This window comes from Drosophila innubila (genome assembly GCF_004354385.1).
Source record: "Drosophila innubila isolate TH190305 chromosome 3L unlocalized genomic scaffold, UK_Dinn_1.0 0_D_3L, whole genome shotgun sequence".
Lineage (NCBI taxonomy): Eukaryota > Metazoa > Arthropoda > Insecta > Diptera > Drosophilidae > Drosophila > Drosophila innubila.
The window spans coordinates 14779701-14793919 of NW_022995376.1; the positions used below are offsets into that span (position 1 = coordinate 14779701).

The window sequence follows — 14219 nt, forward strand, 5'->3', positions numbered from 1 at the left end:
ACCATTGCCATGACCAGGCATTTTATGAATGCCCAACGAAATGGTACTCCGACTCCAGCTCCAGCTTCAACCCATTCATTGATTCATTCATTTCATGCATTACCCCGAAATGAAGTGCTCGAAATGCTATGTAAAATGATCTTATCCTGCATTAATCTCTTACATATCATTCGTGATTTTTTATTATATATTTATTTTTATTAATTATTATTATGTACCATCGTATATGCATATTATACCTTCCTCTTAAACTTAAATACATTACAAAGCGCTGGCAAATGAGTGTGGAAAAGTATTAGAATTTGCAGCTAACGGAATTGAGAATGCGCCACTCAATCAATATAATACAATACAAAGTGCATAATTATTAAAATATAAGATAACTTGTTAGAATATAATAATTATATATAACATATGTATGTTGGCGTGTGTGTGTATGTGTGTAAACGCCGCTTATCTGTGTGGGTGAATACTTTTTGATACATGCAACTAAGTTTAGCAATATTTGCCCATAAGTTTTTCAACTTTCCATTTCCAATTCTATCCAATTTTTGGAAGTGATTTCTAGTTTTAAAGCCACAAATGCGTCTAAATTACGGATGGGAGCCCAGCATGCGGCAACACTTGTCTTTTTTACATCAATTTCCTAATATTCATTTAATTTTTAGTATGCTTAGTTTTTAAATTGAAACACTAGGATCAATACGATTGCCAATAGGACAGCGAATAGGATGGCAGCCAGTATCAGCTTCTTCTTTCGAACTTTGTTCTAAAATATAAACAATTTAGTCAAATTATTGCTACCTAATGTATCATATTTCAAATATTTACCCTGTAGGAGCTGGCCTTGCGCAAATTGTCCGTGCCCTGTGAAACGAAAATGCTTGTTTGTTCCACCTGCGACTCAATGGAGTCCACAACTACGCCCTGCTCGTAGACCATAGCACCCAAATTCTTATAGATCTCATTGACACCAACAATGTTGCTCTCAAGCTCGCGTATGGCACGCTCCTGTTCCTCTAGCGCCTGCAGATCCACCTCCTCCTGCATTTGCGTTTGGACTTGCTGCTGTTGCTGCTGATTTGATTTGCGATTGAAGAAATTATCCTCGAAACTATTGGCATTGCTGTTGCGCGTCGAGCCGGGGGGATGTGCAATGCTATAGTTGTGGGCACGCGCTTGGTGCAATGCGCTCCTCTCAATGTCAGCCGTCTTGCGTTGAACGGCCTGCCCAAAAATGATAATGACAATGACTAACTGCGCTTGCGTTCTTATCGATAGAGAGATTAGCATACCTGAAAGGCGGTCAGTGCCGCTGTGAACTCATCCACCAGGCGATCGCGTTGTATCTTCAGATGTCGCTCCTTGCACTTGTCCACCTCCTTCAGCTGAGTGTTGGTATCCGTAACCAGCTGCTTGGTATAGGTCATTAACTGATGACTGTGTTTAGCATGCATAGCGTTCAGTTATTTTATACAATTGCAAATATATTATTTTGATAGCTAAGGCAAAGCCCAAAATCGCACTTACAGCTTTTTTTTCAATTCGGGCGAATCTTGTGGCGTATTCAGCTGATTAACCATTCGCTGCATAGTGGACACTGTGCACAGGCGAATTAGTGTGAGTGAGAGAAAGCATAGTTGATTAGTCATAGGTTAAACACAACGCCCCAAACAACATACTACTCACCATTTTGTTGTACTTTTTCAATACTTGTCGCGATTATTTGTGCCAATCGTTGAAAGTCAATCTCATTCAAGCCTCCGCCTCCTCCTCCAGCTCCACCACCACCGAGGCCATTCTCCATATGCTGCAAATCCATGCTTTCGTATGCAGACACTTTGCTGTTGTAGTTTTTTTAATTTGGCAAAAACAAGTCTTTGTTGTTGCTTTTCTAGAATTTTAAAACAGTTTAAAACGTACGCAGTTAGGTTTTGATACTTATATCATTAAATGCGATTCACGAATTACACCTGTATGCAATTTGTATGTGTCTGTGTTGTTTTTTTGTTATTGCTCTTTGTTTCACTTCTGCTCAAATACTTGTGTTTTCACACCACCCACCTTGCTTGCCAGTTGCTTCTAGTCACCGATTTTCACAATAATATATTTATCTAACGCATATTAATTAAACAGAATACACAATAATTTTTTAATAAGCAAAAAATAAAGGTTGCAAATTTTGCAAGAAACTTGTGAATTTAGAGTTGCCACCGATGTAAATTTACTAAGAAATACGTCTTGGTTGCCACAGAGTTTAACCCGAACTTGAATCCCAGAAAAGCCTACCGATAGTTTGAACGTCTGGCAACGTTGATGAGCGATTAGAGGGACCATGCTTAATTTCTTGCGATATATCGATATAGTTCGATATTTTGACAGGGTGATTTTTGTAGCGCACAGATTTAAAATTTTTTATCAATACATTATTAAAAGAATTTATATAAATAGTATAGAATTATTATTTTATTATTTTAAAACATAGAATAAACCAATTTTATTATTTATTGAATATATATAGAATAATATAGAATTGTACATCTGTAAGATTTTTTTCAATTAGAAACGTAAATTTGTACATGCATATGTGATAAATTGAAATGTTTTTGACATTGGATGTAGTATATATTTAATGTGAATGATATTTATCTGTCTCCTAAATAATAACATAATATCATTAAATTGTTTTCAAAACGGGAATTCAAATTCCTTTCTCTTCAGTTGCAGCGCTTTTAGCAGTATATTACTGACTCGGTCTTTCCAAATCACAGTCTAATGGGAGGCAATTACACTGATGTAGTCATAATTAATATTATAGGATCAACAACAATACTAATATCAACAATATCAACTTTTTTTAATAAATGTACATTTTTAAGAGTTTTAAATGTGTCTACTTTGATAAAGATTAAGTCACTGGATAAGAAAAGATGTATACGTATAATTCCTGAAAAATCACTAAATGTATTTCAATAGAATTGTTTGTGTGGCAACAAATGTTTGTCAAAAATCTAAAATCTGTTTCTTAATGTGCTGTTTCCGGAACAGGTGCATTAGTTGCAGCCAGTTATTGATTAAGAATAGCGGTTTGTTGATTTTTGAATAATTAAGCCTCACGAGACACGCGCAGCGTATATACATATATTTAAATTCTCGTCTGTGGGTTATCTGATGAGACCGGTATTTAAAAAAAGAGTGAGTTTTTGATCTACCGCTCCCCTTCTCTAATATAAATAAAATCGTTTTGAGTTTTCTGAACTTATATAAATAAGCAAGTATTCCCTTTAAAGCCGCTTAATACGTTCTCGAGCGTCGCGTCGTTGACTTCAATACGTTTTTTTTCAACATAGGTACTGATACTGTTACTGAGATACTCGATCGCGTACTCGTACTGCCAAAAAAAAGTCGAAAGTGGTTCATAAAAAATTCGTGCGTTCGCAACACGATCCGACAATGCGAGCTTTCTGGTTAACGCTCTCAATCCAAGTTGCTTTGTGCTATTGCCATTACAGTTATGAGCCAGGTGCGTGACTCTTTGACGGTGTGACACTTTTATTATAAATATAAACAGTAAAAGTGCTAAAGATCGAAAGCAGAATACAGAAACACAAAACAAACGAATTACGTTTTTGCGTAATCTAGTGATAATCAAATTTGATATCGCAACTAATTTGTGACTATAGAAAAAAGAAATTAGAACTTTCGCTATGTAAGATCAAATCTTTCGTCTCTTTCAGATCCAACATGGAATATTCGCTCCACAAACGAGCTGAAGGATAAAAACTTTTGGTTTCATGATGCTCAACGCACACTTTTCGAAAAGCTTTCAATGACGCCAAATCAATATTTGGCCAAGAATGTAATCTTCTTTCTGGGCGATGGTATGTCGGTGCCGACAGTTACAGCAAGTCGCATTTATGACGGACAGTTGAAGGGTAAAATAGGGGAACGCAATCAACTGGAATTTGAAAAGTTTGACTACGTGGGATTATCAAAGGTAATTTCAATGGATAACTATAACTTGAGAAAATTAAATAAGAATTCATGAAATATCCGTTTTTGAATGGGGCATCCTGTAAAACGTTATAATATAATAATTTAATTTAAATTTTTACGATCTTAAGAGTTTTATTGAAATTGAATTATTATGCTAACATTTTTATTAATCAAATTCAAAATACTAATTTGCTTATTAAAAATAATAATCGTTACGATACTGGAAATTCTAAGTCAACTCTCGATCAGTTATTTAACCAGAATTCTCGTTTATTTAATGTAGACCTATTGCGTCAACAAACAGGTAGCAGACTCTGCCTGTACAGCGTCTGCCTATTTGTCTGGTATAAAGGCCAATTACCTGACAATCGGTGTATCCGCCGATGTGCAACTGAATGACTGTGCTGGCGCCAAATTGCCACAAAATCGGTTATCCTCCTTGGCAGCATGGGCACAACGTGGTCACAAATCAGCCGGACTTGTGACCACAACCCGTGTCACCCACGCAAGTCCAGCTGGTGTCTATGCACATACCTCGAATCGCGACTTTGAGAGTGATTACGATGTCCAAGAGCTGGGAAAGAATCCAAGTGATTGCCCTGACATAGCGCAGCAATTATTGGAAGATGTGGGCAAAGATTTAAAGGTCGTTCTGGGTGGAGGCACCAAGAAATTCCTGCCCAATACAATGACAGACGTTTATGGCAATAAAGGCGAACGTCTGGATGGACGCAATCTGATAAATGAGTGGCAAAAGAGCAAAAAAGGCAATGCACGTGTGGTCTTCAATCGCACCGATCTGCTGAAGACTAATCTTCGCAATACTGATCACTTACTTGGACTGTTTAATGCCACGCACATGGCATATCATTTGGATGATAGTGTAGATACTCCCACACTCTCGGAGATGACCGAAGCTGCTATTGGAGTACTCTCATCGAATCCAGAGGGTTACTTTCTGTTTGTCGAAGGCGGACGCATTGATCACGCTCATCACGAGACGAAAGCTAAGAAGGCATTGGATGAAACAGTCCAATTCTCAAATGCCGTTAGAAAAGCGCGTCAGCTAACGAATCCTTGGGAGACTCTTATTGTTGTCAGCGCGGATCACGGACACACCATGACTATTAACGGCTACCCAGACATAGATAATAGTATTACCGGACTAAACTCTGAATTAAGCGATGTTGACAAATTACCCTACGCCACCTTATCATATGCCAATGGACCGAACTACAAAAGGTTTTATACTACATTGGCCAATGGTACAATTGAGCGGGTTGATCTCAGAAATCTCAACATTGGCGATAAGGACGAAATTTATCCCCATGCCGTGCCGATGTCCGAGGAGACCCATGGAGGTGGTGATGTGGCTGTCTATGCCAATGGTACGTTAAAAATCAGCTTACTTTTAAATAATTCCCGTCATTTAAATTATTTCGATTTTCAGGACCTTGGGCGCATTTGTTCAGCGGCGTTTACGAGCAAAACACAATACCTCATCTAATGGCCTATGCATCGTGCATTGGCCCAGGAATAAAAGCCTGCGATCTCAGGCCTAAGACGTTTAGTCCCTACAATCCCTATAATCCGTACAATGCCTAAGACATATATTTAATTGCTAATGCTACACATGTTGTATAATGTCTATTGCTTATATGGTGTAATAATTATCGAAGCAACATGACGTTTGATTTAATTATTAGCTGAATAAAATTATAATTTAAATACAATTGATCACCGTTAAATTTTCATAAATCTGTAACGCTGTAGTTTCTTGGTGTTTTTCCAATGCCTACAATACGGTCACTCTACACATCTGCTAGCTCATTTCGTTACAAATGTTGTTATCGGTTGTACACTAGATTCGATAGTCTGCCGAGTATCGATGACGACATGATAGAAAATTGACTACAAATACTAAATTTTATAAATCACCTGTTGCTAATTGTTAAATTATATTTGATTTCGACTTTTATTGATCAATAACTCTTCAAAATTTTCATACTTGTCTGATAGTTAGTTAAAGTGGCAAAATATGCATAACCCAGCAGCGGTAAAGTGAACAGCTGTTTACAATTGTTTTGATAAGAAAAACTGCGTAAGAATGCAACGAACGCCTGTAAGTAATGCATGTAGAATAATTGAACAAGCTTATGATTCGTATGTTCCATTGAAGCATCTTTGGCAATGTTTGGGCATTGCCAGTCGGTCAACCTTCAGAATTAGGCAATTTCATAGCAGAAGGCTAGCTGCGCATCAGAATCAGAGCAAGCCTAGTCGCAGTTGGAAGACTTTCCCCTTCGGGCGTGTGGGCTTTGCTCTGATTGGAGCTGGAGCACTTGGATACGATGGGATTGTTAACGATTTTACCTATGCCGGATCGTCGGTGCGTTTTGTGCGCTCTGTTAAAACAGCGATATTAATAGCCATCGATTATCTGGGACTGGACGAGAATGATGCCGAATATAACACCAAGATAAAGGCTTTGCATCAGAAGAGTGCCAACAGATTATTGGAAACCTGTCTGCTTAATGGTGGTCTCTACATCAAAGTGGGCCAAGGATTTGCGGCCATTAATCACATATTGCCCGTGGAGTACACCAGCACGCTAGCAAAGCTGCAGGACGAATGTCTGACGACCTCAAAGGCCGATATACAGAAGGTGTTTCGTTCTGACTTTGGCCAGTTGCCCGAGGAGATGTACAAAGAATTTGATTACAAACCCGTGGCGGCTGCCAGCTTGGCCCAGGTGTTTAGGGCAAGGCTACACAGCGGCGAGCAGGTGGCCGTCAAAGTTCAGTATAGCGATTTGCAGAAGCGTTTCATCAGCGACGTGGCCACCATTATCTTTCTGCAGGATATGATCGAACTTGTCTTTAAGAACTACAATTTCGGTTGGATTATGAACGATCTGCGCAAGAATCTTGTGCAGGAACTCAACTTTGTGCAGGAAGGCCAAAATGCTGAACGTTGCTCCGAGGGACTACAAAAATTGAAATATGTTGTGGTGCCCAAGATCTATTGGCCACAGACGAAAACGGTAAGTCGTTCATTGTCATTATCATGAACTCAAATTAATTACTTTATTATAAATTACAGCGCGTGCTCACAATGGAATGGATGGAGGGCTTTAAAATCAGCGATGTGCCTGAGATTAAGAAGCAAAAAATGAGTCTAGTTGACATTGACATGAAACTCTACAATGTGTTTGCCGAGCAAATCTTTCACACTGGATTCGTACATGCTGATCCACATCCCGGCAACAGTGGGTAATCAACTAAAATGTGACGAAGGGCTCATAAAACTAATAAGCTTATCTACCTTAGTCTTTGTGCGTAAAAATGCGCAAAGTGGCAGCGCAGAGATTATATTGTTGGATCATGGTCTCTACGAGGAGCTCCCAGCTAGCGTGCGTGGTCCACTTTGTGAGTTCTGGGAGGCAACAGTGCTGAGGGACGAAGCGAAGATGAAGGCGGCTGCTACCAGAATTGACATTGTCGAATATGTTAAATTTGCCGAAGTGCTATTCCAGCAGCCCATACGTATGCAAAGTGGGCCAATAAAGAGCAAACTGTCCCAAGAGGAACTCGAGCATATACGCAAGGTAGCCAGGGAAAACTTTGATGTCATCATGAGCACCCTCAAGGAAATGCCGCGCAGCATGCTCTTCGTGATGTGAGTGTGCATAGAATTTATTTGTATTTGGTATTGAAATTATAAATATCTTCTTTACAGACGCAATTTGAATATTGTGCGCTCCATTGGCGATATGCACGGAAATGTAGTGAATAGACCACAAGTCATGGCTCGCTATGCCCAACGTTGTCTCTACGAGCGTAATATGAGATCACCGATCCAGTACATGCGTTGGTTGTGCCGTCGCATTTATTTTGAGTACTGCCTGTGGATAACTTCGTTACGACCAATTTTAATGAATTATTATCTGAATTTCTTGTATCTTGTGGGACGTGCGCCGGAATCGGCAAGGACACTAATGCGTGACGTTATGCAACAGGACAAGCTAAGCCAGTTGCACTAGCTTTAAATTAGCACATTCTTAAAGTCAAATATGTTCAGTTAAGTCAAATTCGCATATGTTACGAATACGTAATATTTATAACTGTCGTGTTTAATAATTGTGATTCGCTTGATGTCAAAGTTGCTAGATAGATTGATTAAAACTTTCAACTTTTATATTTAACACTTGTCATGTTTTGGAAATAGACAACCCGTTAGCTGTCTAGAGGTCACATAAGGTATTTTAATTAAACTGCAGTTCAGTTATCCAAGGTTGGCTCACTCAAACAGTTATTGCTAACCAACATTCACTGCCACTTAGGAGCTCAAAACACAACAAATCAATAGGATTTTGAGATAAGCAAGACTTTCATAATTTGCATACACCAAATTGTATACCCTGTAAAAATAAGAACACTGTGTGGATCTACTTTCGACCGTTTTAAGTAACATTTAATCGTTAGTTTATAAACGACTTTGATATCTTAACGTAATTTAGCATGTAAAGGGTACCTAACTAATCAGACAAATTTTAAAAAATATCATGTATTGCCGACATTTGAAGCACACATATCTCTCCCCCGAAATAGGCACAAATGGGCGTCAACAACTACATATTTCCGGTTGTGTGGAGGGCCATGGCAGGCATCAACATGCCAAAAATCTGGTAGCCCAATATATAAGCACGATATGAGCAAATGGTGAGACGCCTCCTCGCCCCCTTTACAACACTTTCACACAGAATACGATACGAGTATCTGGAGTATCGTGTGGTGCACACAGAACTAAATTCAATTCAATTTCATTTAAAGTTACTTTCGCTGACTGACAGACAAGCGTGTCAAGTCCTCTAATCCTAGGTCGCGCTGTACAGTGGGCCTAACTAAAAATATTTTAAGGACAATAAATAAACAAAGTTATTTATTCAATTATTACTTGTTACATTTTTCATCGATTTGCGATTACTTCCAATGACAGAAAAAACACCCAAGTTTATCATCCATAATTTTCATCAGCAATCTCGAAATGATCATAACTTGCCAGCCCTAAGAAATAGTTACCATCGAAGCAGCCAAAGCCTTCTCTGAGACTGTCCCATTAATCCGCTCTTGGATGACTGACTGTCCATCCATTGCCACATAACACATCAAAGGCTTTAATATCCGGAGCTGTACGATAACCTCACGTATCTTCAGTGGTACCGCAACTTATTCCAGAGGTTTCTGCATATTTCTTTAAATTTGTATTATCACAAATCTCCAAATATCGAATAGCTGAGTTTATTAATGACGATAACATGTCCATATTTCGTTATCAGCTATAAATAACCGAAAGTCGTTTATTTTCTTAAGAAAAGGTCCCCAGGAAATGCCACTTGTCGCAGTCCGAACACCAATGTGGGAAAGTAAAAATATATATATTTCATTATTTTGAAATCAGCGGATAAATAATTACACCACTTTTATCGTAATTTGAATTAATTAAATGGATTGAAATTTTTTAATAGGCATTAAAACAAGGAAAAGTGAAAACTAAATTCATTGGTGTAAAAGGAAAAACTAGTTTTTTAAATTTTTGCACCATTGTTGGTGTCATACTTGTTATTGTTATTGTTGTTTTTAGGGCCAGAGCTAAATATGAAATTAAAAATCAACGCTAAAGTGTGAAACGCCTGAAATGTCGGCTGTCTGGCGGCAGTCAGGCGAATGCTTAGAAGGCTTAGAAGTAGCTCCGCTGCCAGGTGGAGCAAGCATTTGCAGACAAGTCGCGGAACGGAGCAAAGGTCTCGAGCGGAAGTTGAAATTAGCTAAGCGGAAGAGCAAAATAGTCCCGAATTAAGTTTTCGGTTACCAATTAGCAATGAACAAGGAGTTTATTATGCAGGGCGGCACGCCCATAACCAGTGAACTGGCAACGGTAAACGATCCTCCATCAGGGGTTGAAGTCCAATCCAAATCCTTGTCGATTTTAGGAACTACGCAAGCTCGTCTTTGGCACAGCCGCAATCCCAATGCGTGCCGAGTGGCTGCAGACGGCCTTTGTGTTTGGAGCTGCCCCCAAGGAGGAGTTGGCCTATGGACTACGTTGTCCACGGAACGCCACACGTGGTCTGCTCTCCGTGGTGCAGGGATTCATCTTGAAGTATCTGCTCTTCTCCCGCAAGAATAGTCGCAATAATTCCACTGAGTGCGTCATTAGCTTTGGGAATATTCCCATCTAAAGATAATCTATGTGTATGTGTCCGTGTGTGTGTATATGTTTTTCAGTCCGCTTCTGGCTAACGCCGAGATGCAACGAGATTCGCTTTTCAATGCCTTAATCGAAATATTACGCACCATTTCGGATAAGGGCAAGGTCACTATGGTGCTGCCCTCGGAGGATGAGGTATTTGTGGATCACAGTGCCAGCTACTTTCATGATACGGTCACCGAAAAGGTAAGCCCACCGATTGCATAATGCATAATGCAATACTAATTGATTTTACTTAAGTGTCGTTGGAAATAGTCCAATGAATATCAGATTTTTGTGAGCATATTTCTATAAATCTTAAAGAGAATTATTTCATTTATACAGTTTTAATATTTTATACAGTGATTTAAGGAATAAACAATCGTTTTTATAAATATTTGTTATTTAATTTGGTTCCATTACCAGAAAAATCACTTAATTTTTTCAATCTATATTCATCATTTTCACCAGAAATCTGGAAATAATTATAACGTGCCCACGTTTTAGACCGATTCAAGAATTCCAAGTAGATCTGAAGCTCCTGGAAATTGTTTTTTTGGCAGGTGATGGATCTTTTCCAGTCCTAGGAGAAAATCACCATCAAAGCAAAGCCTTCTTTGTAACTGTCCCAATTTCGACCGGAATTCAAGTTTCCATTAATCCGCTGTTGGATGACCGTCCATCCATTGTCATCTGGAAGTTTCCCTGTACGATCACGAAGATAACCTATCTTCATTGGTAGTGCAACTTAATTCAGGGGTTTCTCCATATTTCTTTAAATTTGTATCACGAAATAATATTTTTCTTTGGCATTAATAATAATAATGTTTTTTATAATTCCTTTATTTTGTGCAGCTTTATGTCTTTACACTCTCGCCCAACGAGGAACTGGAACACTTTATGAAGCGAAATTTCAAATATGTAAGAACATAAGTTGCAGAAAAGTTAACATTTCTGTACCTATAGCTATAACTTTACGATACATAAACTATTTGTCTAATTTGCTCTCAAAAGTTTACAGATGAGGAGACTCCGGGCACTTTGCTGTTCCTTTATAGCGCCGTACTCACACGCTCGATGGGAAAGTAAGATTTCAGCTGTAGAGAGGGTCTTTAATTTGAACATTTATTCAAGAAATTCTATATGTATATCTTTTAAAATGTATATTGCTATTACTTCAAGTCTAATCTGTTTGTAACCTTTGTAAATCGATGCATCGCAGAGTGCGCACGGATTTGGACTCGACTAAAGGTTCGCCGTTGACGATGAGCAACCATGAGGAGGGTTCCCTGATGATTGTCACCTTGCTGTTGACGGGACGTGCCACGCCCTATATCCATAATGGCGTCATCAATGTGGGCGATGAGAATAGCTATGTGATTAACTGTGGAAACATATAATTGTCTTTGATCTTGATGAGGAACTTCCTTCGATTGCAGGCCGTACCGCAGTATGGAGTGTTGAAGCGTTGCATGATCGGACTGCTGCTCTGGGACATTGAATCCGCCAGCGTGAGTATAGTTGATTTTATTAAAGGGTTTCCCTTACTTCTTCCCGGCAGGCTGCTGTCAACCAATCCCGGCAACCGGGCTCTCGTTTAAAAACGCCCAACTATCCCATTTGGATTACCAGCTGCACTGGCCACTATGGTGTCATCTTTAACCGGAATCCGGATCTGTTGAGGAACTATCATGCCGAGTCGCGATTCGATGTGAACTATTATAGCTGTTCCGGCCATCAGATACTGATGACCATCGACAATCGGACGTACAATGAGCAGGCATTGGTCATGTTGGAGCGACAACCAATTACACCGGAGAGCACCTCGTTATCGGGCAAGCCGGGCAAGGATGAGGCCGGCACGGCTGCCGGTGGTGCTTCTGCCGGAGTTGTTGGTGTCGCTAGCACTAGCGGCGGTGGTGCTAGTGGTGCTAGCGCTGGCAACGATGTGGTCGCCAAGGAGGAGTCAACGCTCAACACGCCATTGCAGCGTTTGATTCATACCAAGTGGGAAGAGGCAACTATAAGCTTTCACGTGCAGCCATCGATGTTGAGTTATCTTTTTAGTACCACACAGTAGTTTGAGACCAGTCGAAACTCTCCTCTTACCTCCCTTAAGATAGCTTACTAGCAACTCTTTGCTTCTCATAGATATAGATTTAATAATCTTCCAACTATAGAGTAGTTCCTATTGATTCCCAACTTACATTGACAGCATGTCAGCTTGTTATGTTGTCTCTTGATCTATGATATAAATCGACTTTCTTGGCGAATGACCAATACCCTACACCTTTTCATAAATATCCGTACTACGTACATCTATATCTCAACAACCAGCCAAGTAAGTTGTATAGTAGTTCTATAGTTTCATAGATGTTAAACTATCCTCTAATCTAAAATACTTCTCTCGTAGTTCCCTTAGGGTCGTAAAAATTTAAATTTAAGTTAATTATTCTTCGTTCTCACGTAGTTTTTTTTTTTTATTAATTTGTTAGCATTAATAGAGCTCAAGTAATCTTTCATCTAGATATTTAAAATAATCCCATTTAATAACAAATGATCCTAGAGTACAGTTATCCTTACCAATAATGTCTAGCTTTAATTACTATATAGCTGTTTAGTGCCATCAATTGTATGCTTTCTAGTCGAAAAAAAAAACCCTGCACAATTCCTAGTTAATCAAATCGTATCGTATGTTGCACTTAGTGGAGTTCTACTGTTGCTGTCTCTGAGCTCTGTTCTAATGAATTGCATTTTTAAGGGTATTTTAAAAAGATACATGAATTTGGAATTCCATAACAGCGATGGTAAATACACGTAAAATATTGCGGAAATATTGTTACCAATGCCTCTCTCTATGCATCAAGAGCGACTACAGGAACTCACCCAGTTGAGGTTGCCGCCTGGAGCCACTAGACGATTAAACTAAACTAAAACACTTTTAACTGCACTTACTTTACACAAATATAATAATATGCGAAAATTGTTAAGAAATGTTAAGAAATAAATGTTCAAGCTATATACTGAAAAGATACAAATTTGTTTTTCTAAAGATCAACAATCAATAGATTTCAGATCTAAAAACATTAGTTTTCTTTACTAACAAAAACCCAGATTTTTATTAAATATAAATGCAAAGTATTTAAAAAAATATTTATTATTTAATTTGTATGATATTTATTAAAGTTTGTTGTGTTTTCTTTACACAAAAATGATTGAAGTTCCGTGTTTAGCCAGTTTCAAAAGAGTTTTCTTTATTCTTGTTTAAATTGAGTTTTTCTTTTTATAGTATTTGTTAAATAAGAATAGGTTACTCGTAATTGTAGATTGTTTTGTAATTGTTTCTTAAGTTGAAATAGTTGAAATCGAGAATATCATTGTAATATATGCTTTATAGAATTTATAAGAATATTTTAAGTTTTTCACGAAATATTTACCCTTGAGATTAGTTAGTTATTATTCGTATTACTTTTATTAAATGTAAAGATTTGGTAAGTTCCTAACTAGTATCGTTAATACTCATACATAAATATGAAATGTTTAATTATGTGTAAATTGTAGAAATATTTATTAATGCCAAATTGTGCATCATCATATCTGCAGTATATTTATATAGTTTTATTTACAAAGATATTTGTAATCTATAAAATTTCAAACTGAATATCGATTGGAATATTAAACAAAATGCTGTTTAGAATTGTTACTCATTTTTTCCCACTTTGTATAATTGAATTCCATCAGCAAGACCATTATCTCAAATATGTTGTTGGCTTTTCGGTAATTTCTCAAACTGCTGTTTATTTTCCCCCTTTCAATTGCCATTACCCTCGCTATCAGTTGGCACGCGATTCGAGTCCCATGAGGGCCCAGCCCAGCCCATGTGACTAAATCATTGGCCTCTGCTTTATCTCTCCCACTGTCTGCTCGTCTGCCCATCTGTCTTGGTGTCTGTCAGTCCGTTGAGGGTCTGGAGT

General features: G+C 38.3%; 4 protein-coding genes across 5 annotated transcripts; 3 read left to right on the plus strand and 1 right to left on the minus strand.

Annotated features, from left to right (window-relative positions):
* Positions 1 to 200: 200 nt before the first annotated feature.
* On the minus strand, positions 201 to 2209 carry LOC117788453 (syntaxin-7). The gene is made up of 6 exons (XM_034627231.1): positions 2065 to 2209; positions 1690 to 1894; positions 1531 to 1600; positions 1296 to 1440; positions 832 to 1227; positions 201 to 769 (listed from the first exon to the last, which is right to left on the minus strand). The coding sequence occupies exons 2-6, from the start codon at positions 1820 to 1822 to the stop codon at positions 674 to 676; spliced, it is 840 nt and encodes a 279-aa protein (XP_034483122.1). The 5' UTR covers positions 1823 to 1894; positions 2065 to 2209; the 3' UTR covers positions 201 to 673.
* Positions 2210 to 3339: 1130 nt separating this feature from the next.
* On the plus strand, positions 3340 to 5729 carry LOC117787436 (alkaline phosphatase). Its single transcript, XM_034625960.1, has 4 exons — positions 3340 to 3523; positions 3738 to 3997; positions 4280 to 5384; positions 5447 to 5729. The coding sequence occupies exons 1-4, from the start codon at positions 3454 to 3456 to the stop codon at positions 5599 to 5601; spliced, it is 1590 nt and encodes a 529-aa protein (XP_034481851.1). The 5' UTR covers positions 3340 to 3453; the 3' UTR covers positions 5602 to 5729.
* Positions 5730 to 5873: 144 nt separating this feature from the next.
* Positions 5874 to 8198, plus strand: LOC117788358 (uncharacterized aarF domain-containing protein kinase 5). Of its 2 annotated transcripts, XM_034627108.1 has the most exons (5): positions 5886 to 6118; positions 6176 to 7039; positions 7099 to 7264; positions 7326 to 7674; positions 7735 to 8198. In XM_034627108.1, the coding sequence occupies exons 1-5, from the start codon at positions 6104 to 6106 to the stop codon at positions 8036 to 8038; spliced, it is 1698 nt and encodes a 565-aa protein (XP_034482999.1). In that variant the 5' UTR covers positions 5886 to 6103; the 3' UTR covers positions 8039 to 8198. The 2 variants fall into 2 exon arrangements, with proteins under 2 accessions (XP_034483000.1, XP_034482999.1); XM_034627109.1 differs by lacking the exon at positions 7735 to 8198 and having other exon boundaries at positions 5874 to 6118; positions 7099 to 7268; positions 7326 to 7473.
* Positions 8199 to 9632: 1434 nt separating this feature from the next.
* LOC117787746 (inactive ubiquitin carboxyl-terminal hydrolase MINDY-4B) lies at positions 9633 to 13275 on the plus strand. The gene is made up of 8 exons (XM_034626351.1): positions 9633 to 9933; positions 9989 to 10203; positions 10284 to 10452; positions 11101 to 11166; positions 11260 to 11330; positions 11468 to 11621; positions 11685 to 11756; positions 11807 to 13275. The coding sequence occupies exons 1-8, from the start codon at positions 9877 to 9879 to the stop codon at positions 12323 to 12325; spliced, it is 1323 nt and encodes a 440-aa protein (XP_034482242.1). The 5' UTR covers positions 9633 to 9876; the 3' UTR covers positions 12326 to 13275.
* The last annotated feature ends 944 nt before the right edge of the window (positions 13276 to 14219 follow it).